Raw genomic sequence first — 21,490 nt, 5'->3', positions numbered from 1 at the left:
GGTTATTTATTCAATTAATTTATATAGGTTGCTAATATGGTCTAACTAATCTAACGTTATAAAATTTGTTATGTTATATATAATGCAAATCAGTGAAAATTTCATAGAAATTGACTATAAAATGTTAAAAAAAAATTGGTTAAATAATTCCGCAGGCAGAGTGGAATGTTTGGGTTTTGTGTCCTAAAACCCAATTAGTTAAATTTTCAACAAATGTAGCTTGATATAAAACAGAAACCCGAGGAGTTCGTGCCAAAAGAACATAATTTATTATCCTTCCAGGAATATGTATCATCGTAAGCGTTTTATGTAACTCTTCAAATTTAAAACATACAGACGAGTGTAAGTACAAAAATCTAATCAACATATATTCATTTATTTATCCAAAACCGATAATTTCATAAACCATATCTTTCAATCTATATAGAAATTACTAGCTATCTTTTTAATGCTTATTCCCAATCAATGATAATCGTGCAATCGTAATTGGTTTTTTCCTCCACTGTCAACACCATCATCATACAAAATGATGATTTCTATCACTTTTTGTGCTAACCGTGTTGAATCCTTAGATTTTAGGCTGAATCACTGATGTGATGGGAGTAAAATAGTGCTATAGGAAAAACAACGAAGAGACGAAGAGACACTCTTCATTCACTGATTGCCCTGCTTCAAGCCACACGATTTGCCAAACTGATCACGTTTTCGCAACGCCAACAACGCACCAATAGACGACAAATGATGCCTCCCAACCAGTCAACCATCCAATTTTCATCCTACTCCACTGAATCCCCCCAAATAAGGCGCTGAGACGAAAGGATCAAAAAAGGATAGAGCATCAGACACAATTCCCAATATATTTCTATGAGACTTCTGGCAACTATTCTTCCTGTTTGTAGACCAAAAAATACATACTTGAATAAGGATTGGCAAAGTTCTTCTGCTTTGCGGAATACTCGAACTCGTGATTTAGACGATACACATCATACACATTATAAATGAATTCAAATTAGTATAATGATTTTCGGCCAATGAAATAGTTTTTAAGAAGTTGAAACACGGGATTTTGACCTTTGATCTTCTCCTCCTTTATTCCTTGCCAACGTTTCGGAGCTTGATGGCTCCTTCTTCATTATATATTGTATATATTGTAGACCTGAAGAAGGAGCCATCAAGCTCCGAAACGTTGGCAAGGAATAAAGGAGGAGAAGATCAAAGGTCAAAATCCCGTGTTTCAACTTCTTAAAAATGAATTCAAATTATATCAAATTCAAATCATGGTTTACCGGTTTTAATGTATTTAAATAATAAAAAAAATTAATTAAATAATTAATAATACAAATAATAATGCAGGTCCAAATAGACTCAGACTGATCCTCGAGAATTTTAGCCTGCAAGATTTGGTAGTAAAGATTTATCACAAACTGTCATATACTGAAGGCTTAGGATCATTGATTAGAATTAAAAGGTCTTTGGATAAATTTCCTATACCTAATCCTTTACTGCCAAATATCATAAACTAAATATTCTCGAGAATCAGCCTGAGTCTATTTGGGCCCTTATTGCATGTAGGATACAAGTATTATTATTTTTTCTTAGGGACTTTCAATCCCTTGCCCCGTGAAATCAACTGCAGCGAAAAAATGAAAAATGGGAAATTTTTTAAGACATTTCACCAGTGAGGTGATAACTTCTTATTTTGGACAGGTATTTTCTCTCGAAATTTCGTGAAATTTTAGATTTTGTGATGACTAGGTTGGACAAATCCCTGGAGAAACAAAGGAGCATCAACTCTATGAAAGAGATGTAGTGAGAAAAGCCTTGAAAGGCTCCCGGAAAGGCCAAGGAATGAGCGAATCCTCGCGTACTTGGAGTACCGAAGTCAATTCACTTTAATGAATGATATGGAAAGTTTACAGGCTTCTTGTGACATTCTACGTTTCCCTTACACGATCAGGAAGAGGACTTGGTAAGATTGATTCATGAAATGAAGAACAATGGGCATTCCGGAACAATCCGCTGTTGAGGCGGATTAGCTGTCCAAATTTACAGCCAAGTTGTCCAAAATTCGAGTCAAATTCACCTCTACATATCAATTCATTTTTAAACGTATTAAGACTAATTTTAGTAAAAACAAAGGCAATGAACCCTTGCCAAGTTTTTAAACAACCCTTCAGAAAAAAAGAGTAACAAAAAAGTCAATTAGCATTGAAAATATCGCACTTCAAACTTGGAACATCGATGGTTATAAGCAGACTGTCCAGAATTTTAAGCCCTTACCCTATATTGTTCCTTACGTAGAGTTCGAGCAATAACAAGTATAAAGAGACAGGAATACGACTAATACTCATATATACGCTATTTTTTTCTACTTTTTCGTCTTAGACAAACTCAATAATATTGTTCTTATTTGCTCCTTTTGCCAAGAGCAATACTCCAATTGCCTACCCATCGAAAGAACGGAAAAGATAAATGAAGAAATAAAGAAAAATCTTACAAAATATTTGTTCAATAATTTACCTTCTATTACTTCACTTTTCATCAATTTTTTAACAACCAGTGAATATTCTAATATGCGCCTTTCGAAACGTGGCATGATAAATAAGTAAGCACATTGTATGGCTATGTATGAAAATGAAAAAAAAATGTGAAGTCATCGTAAATCCAATGCAAAATTGATTATTTAGTGTTCACGATAGAAGCAAAAAATTTGTTTAAAATATTACTGAAGCGGAAATGCAGTGTCAGGCTGGTCTAGAATGAATAATTCACTAAATTGACTTTCTGAATTTTATACCATTGCATTGTGCTAATCATTTTCGATTTAATTTGTGTCTGACTATGAATAGATTATGGATTAATTTTAATAACACTAATTCAAAAATTAAACTTTCTAGGTTAATAAATCTATGCTATATATGCATTTAAGCAAGATGTAAGTAATATTCGATAATGATTCATAATTGGTCTATAACCTTGCCCTCTGAACAATGTTACCAAATATTCCAAACTCTTGCAAAGTTCATGAAATTCCTCCACAAGATTACTCCTTTCTATAACCTCTAACGAGAAACCTCTTGAAATAAATTTCAGAATTTAATTGGATAAGAGCAATGAGTTTTGCAAATACATTTTTCAATATGCCAACCACAATGACGTGCGATTTTTTTATGCTGTAAAAAAACCTGAGAAAATTTTAATGACAGGCATTTTATGTGAATTATAATCTGACTGAAAGTCCTTTTTTTTTTTCAAGGGAACATCCAAGCGTGAAGGGTTAGTGAACTTTCTATGAAAATGAATTAATTTTTCACCCTTAAAATACTTCTCATCCACAAGCATCCTCCGTCGCTCCTCTTGATGTTCAACAATATTTTACCATCATTACACTCATTACATTTATATGATAACCCATTTTGTTACTTTGTGCGTTCCTCATCGAAATTCAGGGCTCGAATACAGGATGCTGAAATATTGTCTGAATGCGGAAATACAGAACGAAGGATATGGGGAAGAAAAAGCTTAATGAGTTGAAAAATAAATTAAAAATTCAAGAAAATAATTACAACAACAACATACGAAAGATTCTTTAAAACTTCTCATTTCTTGTTATATGTATCCCAAGTGAATGCAAGGTGATTCTCTTTTTTTTGCGCAAAAATCCAATAATATAAAAAAGAATCCAAGTATATTATTAAATTACATCTGTGTTCCTTCACTTAGTGCTCAAAGTTGTAAGAAAAAAAAAGCTCTTAATGTGATGTGGCTTATGAATAATTAATAAGGAGAACACATATAATGTCAATGCTAAAAGATCTTGACCTCAACCACAAAATCCGGAAGTTGCATTCTTTCATATTTCTGATATTTGTATATACATATATATATCAATTTCTTTGGTTATACACTTCAATACAGTTTATTTCTAGAACGCTACATTGAGTGCAATATTTGTACAACAGCTACCATCAATGTTGGAGCATTTTGTACACAATAAATGTTTAACATCATCGTTTAATGTTGCAAGTCAGGGTATGTAGTGGAGCAAAAATGTGCATTCAAGGAGCGATAAGTCAAGAAAATAACAAACACTAAGAAATAATTATGTGCGGTAAATGACTCAATAGAGTTCAATAGCACGTTTTCTCCACAATCTTCTCTACACAACAGCCACATTAAACGATTGAAATGGAATACCGAACAACCAATCTGTATCATGTGATGTTAACAATGAATTAAAGCATATAGTGGTCTCTTTGATTTTACGATACTGACATATTTTTTCAGGCATTTTGCTACATATATTCATTTAAAAACAATCTTTATAATATTTATTTCAATGTTCATTGCCCATTTTCCCCTTGATTGCCTTTTTCACGCCAATGGCCAATCCATACGAATAATTTTCAATGTCAATCCATCGAACAGACAAAATATCTAATTGAGCGGAACAATTGACCCACATTGGAAAAATCATGGAAAATAAGAGGAAACACAAGAATCAGTATGATTTGAGATAAAGAGAAATGTTCAGTCACGTTCCAATTTTGGGATTCAGTCTAGTCAGTATACATTTAAGCCTCAATTGGGCATCATTTCGACAGACCATATAAAAAAAAACAACAGTTTCCGCAACGGAAGTATTTAAAGTCACAGGAAAATGTTTGTTTCTGTTATAGGTTTGCTGGAGTGTTTTACAATCATGGTTATTTAAGTATATATAGTTGTGAAAAATTTACCGGATTACTGGTTTTGTTTATTAATTCCCAAAAAGACAATTGCAAAATACCAGCGAGAAGAGAGAGAAAAAGTCAGTTTACGGCAGATAAAAGTATTAATCACTGTAAACCCTGTAAAATTTAGTCGGTATAATAATCCTTTCTTCGGACCTAAGGTTTATAAATGTGACTTAATTAACAAGATTTTAGCGAAAATTTTGACTTAGAATTGTATATTACAGTTAATTGATCCAACAACTTTTAAAATAAAACACTTAGGGTCGAAAGAACACCTGTTCGACAGGGAACACCTATTCGCAATTTCATCAAAATATTGTAATTTAATTAATGTAAAAATGCAAGAAATACGACATTTTTTCATTAATCTTTCCTTTTCTATAAAGATAGGTGTTCAGTTCAAGTTTCATATCCCAAATGGTATATACAAAATAGGATGTCAATAGGCTACGATACGATTTCTTTAAGTATCGGTAAGTGTTCCTTCGACCTTATAATGATTGTTTGTATTTCAGAAATTCCAAATCTTTGAAAACTCGGATAAACCTCTAGCCTGAAGACCGATTAAAAGAGGCTCCGCACATGAGTAATCTGAGCTAAATAGCCGTGATAATTTAACTTTACACTCACTCAGAGAGTATAGCTTAAAAATGACCAGGTTAGGCTTATACTCTAAGTTCAAGAGATCAATAATGACATCAACACAAGTAGCCAAAAAAAACTTCATTTTGGCTAATTTTCGGTTATTTTTCACGGAAATTGATACTGTGCAAGCAGTATCGCAAAATCTAAAAATGTAAGAGTTGAGGAGGCTCCATGGTGCAATTGGTAAGAGCAACTAATATTTCAATTACGCAAGAATACTTCATTTTGATATCCATTATATTTACATTTTTCTGACCAAATTTTATTTCTATTGACCACTTTTACCAAAAGAAAACTGCTTAATCTTCTGCAGCCTACAAACATTTCTTTCATTGTTTAATTTTGAAAAGAAAAATCTTAAATTTAGAATTCAAAATAATATACAAAAGACAAGGTGTAACTCATATTGAGAATCCCTCGTCAATTGTCCGAGAAACGCTTCGCGAAACCCGAGAAACCCACTTTTTGCATCGCGAAACCCGAGAAACCCAAAAATTGCATCGCGAAACCCGAGAAACCCACTCTTTGCATCGCGAAACCCGAGAAACCAGAAACCCTTGTCAGAAAAATGGAAATGAGTTACTCCCTTGACAAAAGACATAGTTATGAAAAGCAAGAAGCTAAATAAGAATAAAGTAGATCTATGAAATTAAGTTGACTGCATGAACTCCCAATTAAATTTATTTAATCCTAAAGGGCCTTTAGTCCGTATATCTATGCAAATTAAGAAATTAAAACTTTCTAGAATCGCAAAATTAATATGAAAATATTTGGAATATATTTGTTCGACACGGCGGCGGGAGCCAAAATCCCGAACGCCAAAATCCCGAAAAGGCCAAAATCCCGAATTTTCAAAATCCTGAAAGGGATTAAATTATATGGAGGAAAATGTTTAGAATAATTTCCTAAGACACAGAAGATTTCCCTTTGCCTCCAGCAAGCGCGGGTACAATCGTGGGAGTAGCTGTGACACTTTTAAGAATTCAAGATTTTGGCTTTCGGGATTTTGGCGTTCAGGATTTTGGCGTTCAGGATTTTGGCTTTCGGGATTTTGGTGTTTGGGATTTTGACCGGGACCCGTTCGACATACGTATGTGTTTCAAATTTAAAAAAAAAAACTGATATATGTTACACCTTCAGTACAATTTGTTCAGCAAAATACTTAAAGATAGGAAGTTTATAAATTCAGAATTATACTCGTGAATTCAATTTGTTATTTTACAACTTAGAAAACGTAATCAATCTAATACAAAAATATACATATATTTGAAGATTAAAACAAGAGCTTTTTCTGCACAGCGAGACCTCTTCATTATCGAAAAGACTATGCATTGCATCGTTTGAATTGTGCATTTGACTAGCATTTCAGAACGTCTTTTCAGCAAAAGATCTGCATACAATTTGTGAAATATTCTACTCCCGTTGAAAGCATCGTTTACTTTCGTTTCAATCTTTCACATAAACTCTCTGGAGCTCTATAAATTCACAACATCTGGAGATATTTCATAAGATGGAAGGAAAATAAAAAAAAAATGTTGTCATTGTGTGATATTCTACAATTCAATGAATGTTTACCAAAGAACGATATAATAAATTCAACAATATAAAATTCAAATACTTTTAGCGAAATTTTAACACTTGGTTGAATGTGAATTTTTGATGTTTCTAACACATTTATTCCATGGAGAAATATCATCTTCATCCTCACTAACTCGAATTAATTTTAATGGTATTATCCTATACACATAGAATTCTAGTGAATAAGAGTGAATGAGATGATCTCATTCTCGAGTTCTGCCTTCCTGTCGAGACGATATATTGACTCTTTTATCTGCCACAATTAACATTTTATTTTTCTTGTATATCTCTTTCTGTTTATATTTAAACTCTTTTAGATTAAACATAACACATATGTATATACAGACAAGTTGCGAGGGCTACCATAGTAGCAAAGAAAATGACATAGAGAGAAAATGCAAATGCATATATATTTTTTAAACTCATTTTCTTCTCTTCAACAGGAAGTTCTAAAAGCAACACAAGCAAAAAAAACAGATTGAATACCTATGCATTTAACATATAACTTTTGAATTTATATAGACTATCCTCCCGAATTCAACAATTATAAAGAAAAACGTTTATTAGTACACGTTCTCTTCCAAGCATTTCTCAAGTCTTTTAGCGCTTTTCTCAGAATATTCCTTGTATGCGCTGTATGCATACGTTTTGCGGTTTCATATTACAAAACTATTCCATTCACACTGCAATAAAACTTCTACCACATGATATTGTTAATCAAGATTCCAGACGATTTTACCCACATACATTTACACAAAAAAGAGAGCATAAATTAGGGTGAAAGAAGTTCATTCCTTTGATGTTCAAATGTGTTGATTATGTTTAAACACCATGTTCAGTGTATCGAAATATATCAAAATCTTCAGATAAAAGAACATTAATGAATCTTTAACCACAATATCTTTGATTTCTACGAAATTTTTCAGTAAAATTTAATTTTATTGTTAGAGCGTACAGATGGCTAATAAAAGATGTTTAAAAGTGAAGAAAATTGAATAAAAGTTCAAATTTCACAATGTTGATTTTTAATTTATGCACGAGCAAAAGTTCAATAAAGGTAATTAAAGACAAATGATAATAAAATGTTCATTTTATAATTAACGATTTCGACTATATCATTCTTCAGTTATTTATCAAAATGTTATTGAGAAATTATATTACAACACTTTCGAACAATACAACCACGTCATTCAGCTATTTTCAGCGATAACAATATTGATTGATATGTCAAAGAAAAACACGATAAAAATCACGAATAAATATCCACAGTATTTGGGTTGTGATTATCGACATTCCAACATATAACTTTAGGCCGCTAAATGAGAATTCTATGTTATATTTGAGTGAACTAAAAATAAACATAATCCCAAAATAGTTTCTGTTTTTTTTTTTCTTTGATAAGATGTCAGAAAAATGTTGGTGTGAACTCTTCCTGAAGTTTACAAACAACAAACTTTGCGTAAATTTTACACTACTTCTAAAATATAAATAGACTGCCCCTTCATATTGAACTTATTTTTCTAAATCTATTAAACTATAACAATAAAAAAACAATTACTACAAATAAAACTTACTTAATCTTCCGAAGCTGTGTGATAAGCGCTTCTTCAGCTTTTGAAGGGCTCCTCCTTTTTTCTCGCGCATCGTCACGCCTGCAAACAAACAGAATAAAAACAAAAGTTAGTCAACTTTTAGTAAAGAACGATAAAAAGTATTTTGAGAGAGAAAATAAAATGAAAAAAATGTGATATACATAATTTATTATCCCAGTGAAACTATAAACCATAAAAAAATGAAACATTTGTCAGACATAGTTTTCGCTATATAGTTTACATTTATTAGTTATTTATTAATATGGGAATGAATACACTCCAAGAAAAAAATTTTGCCACTGCGAACATCTGCTCAAAATATTTCTGTGTGTTTGCCTTAAGATTTTTTAGTTGCAAACATTTATGAATGCGTATATGTATAGTTAATAAATTATACCAAAATATTCAACTCAAAAAAAAAACTACAATGAAAGTGAAAAAATGTATTCACAGAAAGTGATAATAGTCTCAAAATTATATCCACCACCTGTTCATACAAAACACTTCATAAACACGCACTTTCAATATACAAATTTTACATATAAATAGCCCAAAAGCTGTGCAATAAACAACTATATGTAAAACCTATATTTTATGGACATTTATGGATATTTTGAAGGGAAAAAAAGTCACTTCCTCCAGGCAATGTCTCCATCACAACATTCGTTTTTTTTTTCTTCATCATCTCTTTCGCAAAGGTGGGAAGTAATTTATTTCAAAAGCAATGTCTCCTTCACTGATCAAAGAAACATAATCTTAACAAGAAAACATTTTCCAGTATTTACACCAGTTGATGTTATATAATTAAAATTTCAATTTCTCCATGTTAAAATAACAACCAAAAAAAAAACTTAAAACATTACGAAATCCTATATATAAAATCATAATCTACAAGACATATGGCGAATTTATGCGTCTGACAACATTTAATTTTATATTTTATTGACTTAGCACGAAAACAGAAAAGAACAATTAAACGAATACTACATGAATTTTCCCATCCAACAGAATCTTAGAACCTTGATTTTTCTTCAGTTTTTAATGCTTTCATTATGACGTTATTTATATACTTCCTCAGCAGAATATTTCTAAGGCCAACATTTACCATCTGTTAAATTAAATTTTAAAACACATAAGCACGGTTTTAGGTGTTGGGTCCAAGACGAAAAAAATTAATTAAACTTCACATATATACATATGTATAAAGGGAAAGAATACATAAGGTTATAAGAACATGAATTTTTGTTGTTGGATACATATATGTGAGGAGCTCTGTGGAGTTGGCCAGAAGGTGAACATGGATGTTTTCTACACTTCCATAAACTCTTGACTTGGTTTTCATAAGACACACATACCTATTATACATTAAATTCTTTGTGGCTCTCCGCTTTCTTACCCACTTCTCTACTGCAAATATAATTTTAATCTGTGGTCTTATACAACCCTTTTTAGGGATAATTAAATATTAGATGGAAGTGGCACAGAATACTGTAAGAGAAATGTTTTTTTTACTCCAACATGGAAGTTTATGAGCTTTTAAAAGTATTAAAAAAAAACTTTACTCGTGACCTTAACGTTAAAATATTATGACGCACGATCAAATTTAGGAAACACTACAAAACATTTCATAGAATCTTCTATAAAAAGAGAGTACACAGTTAAACACCAAAATTAGTCAGATAAATGAATAGTAAGGTAGAATAAACTACACAGAAAAAAAAATATTTTGTAAAATTGATCGTTAATATTTGTAAATTCATACTGTAAACTTAAATGCACATAAATCATATAACTTACAAACAAGTTCGCAAAAGTTTGTACTTTTTCTACAAAGTTTGCTCGTAACATGATCACTTGACGAGCTTTTTTTGTGCTTTTACAAACATACAGAAAACCGTTCGTAATTTGTCATTTGTTCATAAAGTTTTGCCACTTGACCAAAAATGTATGAACAAATGTTAGTAAAAGAACAAAAATTTTCGTGAAACGATAGTGTTACTAACAATGTTTGCGAAAAAGATGTCAGCTTTTACAAACTTTTTTGTGGGTTATACGATTTACGAGTATTTCGTAAGTCCCCAGTAGAAATTCAGAAAAATTTACGATCAATTTTACGAATTATTTTTTCTGTGTAATTCAGAACCTGCTCACAAATGGGAAGTTTTAACAACTATACTAATAAGAATACAGATTTTTCCTTAATAAACACGATTAGAGAAGACTGGGGTAGAATTAGCCACGTATAGTAAATAGATAGTGGTACCTTATAGTTTACCCTTCGAATGAATATTGAGGAAACCACTCTTTATTATAAATATACACTTTCCTTACTATTCATTGAAATATTCATCAGCCTCATACAAACATTTTTTGTACAAATTATACACAATCAAAAATTTCATATGGTGGCTAATTCTATCCCGGTCTCCTCTAATAAATTTACCAATGTCATTATTTTAATATTTAATTCTTTGCGCTTTAGGGTCGGAGGAACGTCTGTTCGACAGGGAACCCCTATTGACACTTTTGTCAAAATGTTGAAAATTATTTAATGTATCTAGTAAAATATAAGTAATATAACGTTTTTTCTGTAATATGACTTTAACTATAAACAGAGATGTTCAAATTTCATATCCCAAATGATACAGCGTAGGGTGTCAATAGGTGCTGACACGAGTTCTTAAAGTGTCAATAGACGTTCCTTTCACTCTATGCACTCTACACTTGAGAAATTTATGTTCACATTAGAGAAAATGTCTACGCTTGTGTAGGAAGAACTATTAAAAACTGGCACAAATTTCTCTAATGTATAAAGACGATAGAGACTGATAAGTCGGAAATACATTCAAATTGATTAAAATTAAATAATCCAAATTTGGCCAAGTTCCGAATGAGGTTATTCTACCCTACAGTCGATATTGAAATTAGTTTCTTATGCCTGCAGCACACCTTCTTGATCGGTAAAAGTTCATGAAATCAAAATTTCTGTCCCTTTCTTTCTCGAAAAGTTTGCATAAGTCTATTCCACTCTATCGGTCTCGAAATTGGACTGAACTAAATTTAATTTGTCGAAATGAAGAAGAAGAATATGAAAGAGTAAAACAGACACATGCAAAATTTTCAAGAAGGGGATGTGTTTTTTGACTTAATCAAATTTTCCTGATCTAAAAGGTGTGCAGGGCCGGGACCTTTATAATAATTTTCTTATTTTATAATAAACAGATTATGATTTTTTTTTTGTTTTTCACGTAATAAGAAAAAAATACTGTGTTATTTTATCCGTATTGATCAACTTTGATCATTACAATGAAATTTGATCAATATCAATTTTTAGACACAGTTTAAGTCTTTTTATCAAGAAATTTTTAAAAAAAAAACATTACAACCTCTTTTTATCAAACATTATGCATATGTATTTATCCTATTCTTTCACATTTTTCGTCTTTTGAGCATCACCAAAAAAATTATTTAATTCAATCCAATGTTGAGAACTAAATCAAAAAGGCGTTCTAAAGACATAAGCAACAATTTCTTACAATTTTCTTAACAATAAATCTTGTTATTATGTATTTGATAGGTAATCGTAAAAGAAATTAAATAAATTGTGGAAAAATATTGTAAGTATTTAGTCGGCTCCAAACAAGACTATATTGTAAAAGGGTACTACCGGTACTACCAGTAGAATAAAAAGATCGTGTCATTGGATGCAGAAATCTTAAATCTACGTCTACAACAAAAAAAAACTGAAAATTACCCATCACAATTATTGAACTTTTTGCCCACGATTTTACACTAAATGGTTTAAAAATTGCGTTAACCAGAAGATATTCAATGTTCAAGTATGACAAAATAGATTCAGAAGTTTAAAGTATACTAATTGTAGTGAAAGTAATTGTCAAACTTTAAACATTTCTCCAGAAAAGTGGCATTTCAGACTTAGGGTGAAAGGAACACCTATTGACACTTTAATAACTCGTGTCAGGACCTATTGACACCCTACTCTGTACCATTTGGAATACGAAATTCGAACACTTATCCTTATCGAAAAAACGTAAATTAATGAAAAACGCCATATTACTTACATTTTATTAGAAACATTAAATAAATTTCAACATTTTGACAAAAGTCTCTACCTGTCAGAACGAAATTGAATTTTGGTACAAAATTGACAAAGTTGGCTCAATAAATTCGGAATTGACGGCTACAGATAAAAAAAGTAATGTAGCGAAGAAAGAAAAATTTTATCACTCGCAGGCCTTGTTTACATAAGAAAAGTAAAATCCAATCAGGTTTTAGATCAAAAACTAAGTTAAAAAGTCCCAAGGCCTGTAATAGACGTTCTTCTAGTGATAATCTATGTTTATTAAGTTAAAATGGTAATCCACTTAATTAAAAGGGTGTGCGAATAGCATTATTTAACAAAATAATTTTTTTTTACTAACGAAATAATCGATATTTTTACATTTTTGTTTAATAAATATTTTTACTAAAAATCCAGTAAGTATACTGTTATACGAGTAATAACTTTTTTTTTTGAAAATTTAAAGTAAAACAACAAAAAAATTGCTAATTAAAATATTAAGAAAATAAAAATGCGCAAATTTTGAGGCATTTCTTAATCATTAGTATTTCTTTACTTCAACAAGCATATAGTTTCATTTTGTGGAAATTAATCTAATCAACGAGTATTTATAAGCAATTAACAACTAAAATTGCTGTTTATTTTTTAATTCAATGTTGACCATTTGTTAACCTTTCTTATGCAATAAAAAAAATTGTGTTTAGGAAAATCATATAGCACCCATTTGACGACACAATGACCTGAAAATTACGTCGTAATGTAATGTTTTTGCAAATATCATCAAAGACGAATACATAATATAATTTACCAAAATGCGATTTTTTCTAAAAATAAATCACAATAAAAAATAGAAAAATTACATACGTTTGGTGGATGGTAGAGTTTTGGAGGAGATTCTCTGTGAGCACGACGTTTTGATGTCTTTTTTATTAAACACTAATACGAAATAGTAATGAAATAAATTCTAACGAATTTATTTCACGAAAATATTTCTAGCTCTTTGGTGTGATTATATCACAAAGCGACTGTTTTTTTTTATATTTAATTTCCGGTCGATTTACTATTACAACAATTTTTTATTTTGTAATTCACGCTTTTATCTACCACCGATTCACACGATCAAACACATAACGATGAGACTCAAATGACACTTATTTTGGTTTTAGATATATTGGCGAATTGATGAAAAATGATGCACAATGAGTGATTTGGGATGAAGTTCACGATTATCTCTGAAATGATGTAACTGTGGCTGAAGACTTTGTAGTACGTCTGAAGGGAATCATGTGTGTGGCCCAGAAGGCGACTCAATTGGCGGATACACAAGGTTGAGTTCACTGAACAATGACCTCATGAACGGTGAAGTGTTTTTCTGCGAAAGACACCGTGTAACTTCACCATAAACGAAATAGTCGTACTCATAGGTCGATTTTCTTGTAACTCGCGATTACATACAGTGACTCAAATGCTCTATTGTGATACCTAGTTAAGATATATACAACACACATATACACACATACATACACAATCTGACCGATTGAATTTTTAATTAATTCCCACGAAATTTATTCCTCCGATGAATCACTTTTTATTTTATTATAGACACTCGCACATTGCCTATTCAAAACTCCATCTGAATATCGAACACTTGGTGTTTATTTCTATTCTAATTTTATTTCTTTTCCTTTCACTTTTACTTCTTTCTTGACTCAATAATATTCTTTTTTTCTTTTTTAACAGAATAGCCTCCTGTCGAATTTTTATTCTCTTTCCCAGAATTCTTTCTTAAATGAGGAAAGAATGTATTATTCACTGGTTTTCTTTTTAGCTCACAATTGATAAATGAGGAAAGAGTGTCTTTAGAGCAGCTTAACATGGGATTATATCAAATACTGTCGCAACTGATAAATTTTACTTTCTCAGAAGCTGAAAAATCTTATTTCCTCATTTATCGCACTCAATACACAACCATGAAGTGATAAGACAGTTCCAGAGCAACAACTCACAATCTTCGGGGACACTGATTATGTTGACCAATACACTGTGGAATGTTGCACACTTTTTGAAGATTTTCACTTATTTCGCACTTCTTCCTCAGGCGATATCCCACACGTCTCCGGGATGACAAATAGCACCAAGAACTATATTAGTGTCACTCTAATACTACCCACCAGATGAAGGAATGTCTTTAAAGTGCTGGTCACAAGGAAACCTTATCACTGTCGGAAAACGTTCTAATGGCAACGACGATTGAGAAATTCTTCACCAAATAAATAAATAAATAAAATATTTCCACCTCGTCCCTGTCAAGTAATTTCAGGCCAATAAAAAAACCGACCGAATACGGTAAAGAAGTGAGCACTGAAACACAATCGACGGTGTTCAATTTACAACTGAATCGCGTCAGTTGGAGAGTTGCACAAGCAACTATCGTTGGAGTCACCTCAGCACAACTTCGCGACGGAATGATGACGACAGCAGTCTCACGAAGAACAGACGAGAGTAATACATAAGCAAATTGTTAAATAACACCCGCCAAATGACCAAGTCCAAACCAAACCGCTAAAATGGAATTTCTCCTGCATTCGCGTGCCTTCAGCTACAGTCAGATGCGTACTGAAAGCTCCACTTGGTGGAGCATAGATCCACAGCGCAGGATGATGAACCCATGCCACCCAGGAAGGGATGACGTTCATCCCTTATACATTTGGGGCACGCGCGCGCGTGACACAGACCTCAAAAAAGCTCCATCAGCTACACACTTTTCTCAATGAAAAAGAACCTCAAAGGAATTCCCTAACAACAGTCAAATGGGGGGGAGTGAAAATATGAAATATCAGCAGAATTGTGTCTCCACATGCATTTCAATATCTTGCCCAATATTTCAGTGCAATTTTCCTGGAAAAAATTTATGGGTATTACGAGCATGAATGTGAACTAGATTTTTGCCTGGAAGAAAACAGTGAACTTCAAAATTATGCATTCTATAATATAGACAGTAGGGGAGACTGGGGCAAAAAGTCACAAAACGGATATTTTATTTTTTTACAAGCTACTCGATCGCTTCAAAAATTCCTAATCAACGCAGTTTTATAGGAAATTTACCGCTCTACAACTTTGTGAAAATAATAAACCTCTATTTTGTAAGGAAACACGTTTATCAAGCCGATTTCTAAAAGGTAATTTTGTGACCATTCTGAAAAATGCTGGGGCAAATAGTACCAGACATTGAGTATTATCATATTTTGATTCGCTTCATTACAGGCTTCCGTAAATTTGAAAAAATACCTAGAGGACATATTTTCATAGAAAATTTATTCATCTACACCTTTGTAAAACACCGTTTTCTCTGCGAGAAAAGTGAGAAAACGAAAAAACCGCTTTTCAAGCTATTTTAGAAAAAACATACAAGAGACTGCAAATCGTTTGACCAATGCAAACAACAAGCGGCAAGACATGATAATGACGTTTCTTTTCGCCGTGAGACATCAGAAATTGCTTCTCCTTTTGTTACTTTTTGCTCTATACCTTTTGTTACTTTTTACCCCAAGTGGCCATTTTTAATAAAGGGATTTCTGGAGAAAAGAACCTTTGTGAAATTCTAAAATAGATAGCGGATTCGTATTCAAGAAATCCAAATTATTTAGAAAACATTCACCAGTGCATCAATTTTGGAAAATAAGTAGGTAATAATTGTTATCTTCTGCAAGGAAAATATTTCAAAAATAGGACTAAAAATTTCGATATTTTTTATTTTCTGTATTCCTTGTTCGAATTCTAAGAAATTTACAACATTGAAGAAGGTCTATGGAGGCTATCTATAGAAAAAAAATTAAGCCGCTTTCTCTTTTGCCTTGGAAGATATTGAATTTTGAATTTTTCGATTTGTGACTTTTTGCCCCAGTCTCCCCTATTTTTTTTAATTAAGGTACTCTAACCCTTTAAGGATGATTGGAACACCGGTGTTCCTTGTACAGCAGCCTTCTTAAGTAACACCGTACAAAGCTATGTTTTGCTCGTCAGAAAAGTGATTTTTTATAACCACCAAATTTTTTACCCTCTCGCTCTTAACCCTTTAAGGACGACTGGGTCACCCGTGACCCAAAATAATTTTTCCTGACTACCTGAAGTTATTTCTTTCTAATGTTTGTACCTAATCACAAAGTAGAAAGATGTAGGAATCTAGAATATTTTTTGCAAATCTCCAGCTATTTGCTACATAAAAAATATTTGAGCTCAAAAATAACGAATTTTCAAATTTTAACGTTGGTGCTTGAATTTTAATATTTTTAATATTTCAATTTTTTTTTAAGGAAAAACCTCTTGGAACTAGAAATTGTAATAACTATACATAATATTATTCAACAAAGTAAAAATTATAATTTATTGGTATTTTCAGGAAAGCTTTATAATTTTCATGGGTCATATATGACCCAATCGTCCATAAAGGTAAAAAAAAATACCGAATGGATTTTCCAAGTTTTGAGGTCAGAATGTTTCATGTTTTTATTTATGTGTGCGCAAAATAGTCAATTATTCATATAATATCATCAGTATTTGTGAGGCATGCGACATTTATCTCTGTATTACCAGTACACGAAATTGTTTTGATTAATATCATAAAAATAAAAAATGAAGTAAACATTAATACATTTTTATGATAAAAATTATTGTTTTTGTGTACCACTCTTCAAGATTCTTTGAGACTAAAAATTTTTTTAATTTAATTTTTGATCGTTTTAATTTTTACTCGTACTCTAAATAATTCTTTTTATTATCACAAATATACTCAAGTTATTCCTCCTACAAAAATAACAGAGCAAACGAGTAAACTAGTCGTCTGGAAAATTCTGTGCATTTTTATCTCTATGGACGATTGGGTAATATATGACCCATAGTTTTCCAGGACTTCTAGGGATAGAAAAATTTTTTTCTAACCAAAAATCTGTTATTTAGGCTAAAATATCGAGGGAAAATTGATTTCATTGAATTTCGCTCAGCGGAAATCTTCTCGTCCTTAAAGGGTTAAAGGGTTAAGCTTTTTTTGCCAGGTGATAGATTGCAAAGCTTTTTAACTAAAATCCTTTATTTTGTAAGGAAAGGATAATGAGTTACGTGTTACGTATTAAAGGAAACTGGTGTAGTTGTAAACATTTTTAATAGTTTTGCATTTAGCGCGATTTTCCAAGCCCATATTAATTTTTTGGAAAATCATTTATATGAAGCTCATGTTTTACTCTTGCGTATATGCAACACATCGAGTGGCCAAAAATCAGATTTCCATAAAAATAAAATTTGTGTCACTTTGCATTTTTCTTTTTCACAAAAAAACATGAACATTTCCTTGGGGAGAATATTAACATCCGTCAACCGAAAAACAAATAAAATTTGGTCAGTAAAATATTAACTTGATTTAGTTCCGAGTAATGTCCAAAGCACAATAACTTTTGTTTGTAAACATGTTTTCAAAATTTTCTATAGGAGTGAGCGAGATGGCTAGACATAGATCTTACTCACTCTGATTGAAATGTCAAAAACATGTTAGTAAACAAAAGTTATTGTGCGTTGGGCATAAGTCCTCTCTTATCAATTGTAAATCATAATTCTAAATATTATGTCATCGCTTGGATCAGCAATTGATTTGTTTTGTAAACACGTTTTTGACATTTCAGTGAGAGTGTATGAAATCTAGATCTAGTCATCTCGTTCACTCTTATAGAAAATTTTGAAAACATGTTTACAAACAAAAGTTATTGTGCGCTAGGCATAAATGAGCATTTTTTATAGTCTGTGCATTTCCATATTGTTACAAAAATTCCTGATATACCACCTATATAGGTGATGAAGAAGTTACAACAATTGCTGGTTCAAACGACGATATTCATGTGAATTTTTGCATTAATAAATCTCAGTCAAATTACATCTTTTAAGAGCCCTCCGTGTTAACCAAAGAATGCTTATAAATTGCATTTTAACTGCTCCACAATAAACAATAATTAAGACTGAAATTATTGCTACATCAAAGAAGTATACCATAAATACATATTATACGACTATTTAATTGGAACGCGTCTCTGTATGTTACAGTCTAGTGAATTTCGTGCTACGAAGTATATTTGTGAAAAACTCAAGACATTCCACCACTCTCTCCCTACCTCCAAAATGAAAATTCTTTCCTCTCCATTGCTATGCGTGAAACTTGTCAAGGAGTTTTATAATTAAAATTCTTCATGTGATAAAATACAGTACAGGTAAATTTACTTTCGTCAAATATGTACCATCACAAAGAGGATAAATCTAATGAAAATCATTCACTTTAATTGATTATGTTCAAAGTTATTCATCATTATAGCATAGGCAAATTTTTCTTCCACCATCAGCAAAAGCTTCCAAGCGCAAAATTTATAAAAATTGTATGTGTGGCAGATTTTGACATGATACCAAAAACTACTTCTTTTTCAACAAAACAAAAAAAGCCGAAATCATCAATTTGACAAATAGGCTGAAAATTTCCATTCAGCAAATGTGTATAAATTTTATCTGAATGTGCTTGAAAAATGGTTAAAGCCTCGAAAGGACCATTAGGCAATTAATTGAGCGAAAAGGCAATTTAAATAATATTTTTTTCATCAAATTTCAATAGCTTAATAGAAGAAATTTCTTTTTTTTATTATACACTTTTTACCACTGAAGATTATGTCATGTATGTAAAACCTTATTAATATACTCAATTTTTGTATACTAAATTCACTGAAATATGCTTTCCACATCGCAATCATATACCGCACACCCATGCAAATACGCAAATAACTCAGCAAAACACCAGCAATGCAACTAACATTTACGAATTTCAAATCATTTGATAACATTATGACAAATCATGCTGAAGGCTGCATGCATACTTCTAGCAATTGAATATATCGTGAACTAACACTGTGAGAATGAACACCATTGATTTGTGTATTAAGTATAGAGACTTATATCAACATAATGCAATAATGTATATTAATGTACGGAAGCACAGACTAAGAAATCAATATCTGATAGAGATAAATCTCTATTTTATAGGAAAACGTTTGGCTAATGTTTCATTCAGTAGAAAATTAGAGTGATTTGTAGATTCAAAATCAATGGGAACCTCATTCTAAAGGGTTCTTCTCAAAATAATTTTCTTTCTCTCTAAATAGGTTTTAGTTTATCTTACTTAGGAAAACATGGAGAGCGCTTAATCGTTTGAGGAGCGATGGCGATGCAGTCGAAAAGTGGGATTTTTGGATGGTGATATTATACTTGTGCCCCTTGTGATAGTACACTGAGAAAAAACCGGGGTGCGATTAACCTTTTTTCCTCATAATTTTAACACTTTTTAGGTGTAAAAATATATCAACATTTTTAATGTTAATTTTACACCTTTTTGAGGGTACAAATTACATGAAAAAGAGTAACTTTAACCCCTAATACACCTAAAAAGCATAGTATTTACACCGATTTCGAATCAATACTGCAGGGTAAAATTAACATTTCCGGAATGTTATTTTAAGTTTTTCGAATTTCTCTCACAGTGTAGGAACCGTGGGAATGTATAAACCAGCTCACATTTGTATACTTGTCCAATGATCCCTTCTCCCTGGAGTTACCGATCTTTTAAATGCAATTGACATGACCTTTTTTGTTAAAGACAAGTTTAAATTTTTAAAGGTGTCTCGATAAGATGAATAATAAATAGTTTATGATATGTTCAAATTTTAATTCATCATAAAATTGTAAGAAAAAAAAACATATTTATACATACATAAATCACCTCATATTCTCAATGTTAAATAAATATTTCATGTGAAGCAATTTCCTGATACGAAACAAGAACAATTGTATGTAATGGTCAGAAGGAAAAACTTCTTCTATAGAGAATCAAGCAATGAAAGTGCCATGTTAATAATTAAGCAGTAACTTTGGATTCATTCTTTGCTGGCCGTGACCACGATTGCTCGAAATTAGATATTGAATCCGGATTAGAACTATATGTGGCATAATAGGATAGATATACATATGTCATGATGTTGTTGTGACCTAAAATGCTCTTGCCCCACTTCTGGATTGTATAGAACCAAGTAATATTCTGTGGGAGTGTTGGTAGGAAATTCATCCTCGAGGTAGAGGGATTTCAGATAATCTAACTAATTCCATATGCGTCGTCCAACGATTTTACCAAGAGCAACCCGTGAAATCTCTGTGACCAGTGGCATGTGCTTTAATTAGAGACAACAAAACTAAATAACGTGAGGCAAGAACTTTCAGAGTGAGTGATTGCGTGGAGAAACTAAGCTCCCCTTCCGCTTAAATAACATCTCTGCTTAGCACATCATGAAAATAAATAAATGGGCATTTTAATGTCAAAATAACGCGGAATTCATTTAATTTCTTTTTTTAATCAAAATGCACACAATACTCTGACTTACCTAAACGAATTCAATTCAAATGTGGAGACTGTTACAGAAAATGAAGTGAAAGAAAAACGAAAACATTGGAAAAATTTACGTTTAAATATATATAATATATAAATCACTTTTTTTAAATTAATATACATAAAAATGGACTTCTCTGGCCTTCTAACTGACTCGCCTTATGCAAAAGCTCATCTACAGAGTGAATGAAAAAGCACCATTTGGCTTTTAAAAAATGTTAAATGTTAAGTGAATGATGTAAATATATTGCAAGTTTTATCTGTCCACCTACCAAATCCCCTGACGTGGATTAATCTGTTCTAATTTAGTATATTATATCCAGATAGGGTAAGTGTGCCAAATTCCGGCCAGCTTGCAATTCCGGCCACATTTTTTGTTCCTCGAATTTTCTTGAAT

At 31.6% G+C, this 21,490-nt stretch overlaps 1 protein-coding gene across 2 annotated transcripts in view; it reads right to left on the bottom strand.

Annotated features, from left to right (window-relative positions):
• Positions 1–21,490, bottom strand: part of LOC129801315 (cyclin-dependent kinase 14) — a 189,820-nt gene that overhangs the window by 113,963 nt on the left and 54,367 nt on the right. Inside the window, exons 1-2 of one of the 2 annotated variants that reach the window (XM_055846215.1) lie at positions 13,497–13,563; positions 8,534–8,611 (exon numbers count right to left, since the gene is read on the bottom strand). In XM_055846215.1, coding sequence (XP_055702190.1) covers positions 8,534–8,603 — 70 coding nt within the window. In that variant the 5' untranslated portion in view covers positions 8,604–8,611; positions 13,497–13,563. Of the gene's footprint in view, positions 1–8,533; positions 8,612–13,496; positions 13,564–21,490 lie in introns of those variants that run through there. The other variant, XM_055846213.1, reaches the window with a different exon arrangement.

The sequence above is a fragment of the Phlebotomus papatasi genome, chromosome 2 (genome assembly GCF_024763615.1).
Source record: "Phlebotomus papatasi isolate M1 chromosome 2, Ppap_2.1, whole genome shotgun sequence".
NCBI lineage: Eukaryota > Metazoa > Arthropoda > Insecta > Diptera > Psychodidae > Phlebotomus > Phlebotomus papatasi.
This window is presented reverse-complemented; position numbering and strand designations above follow the sequence as displayed.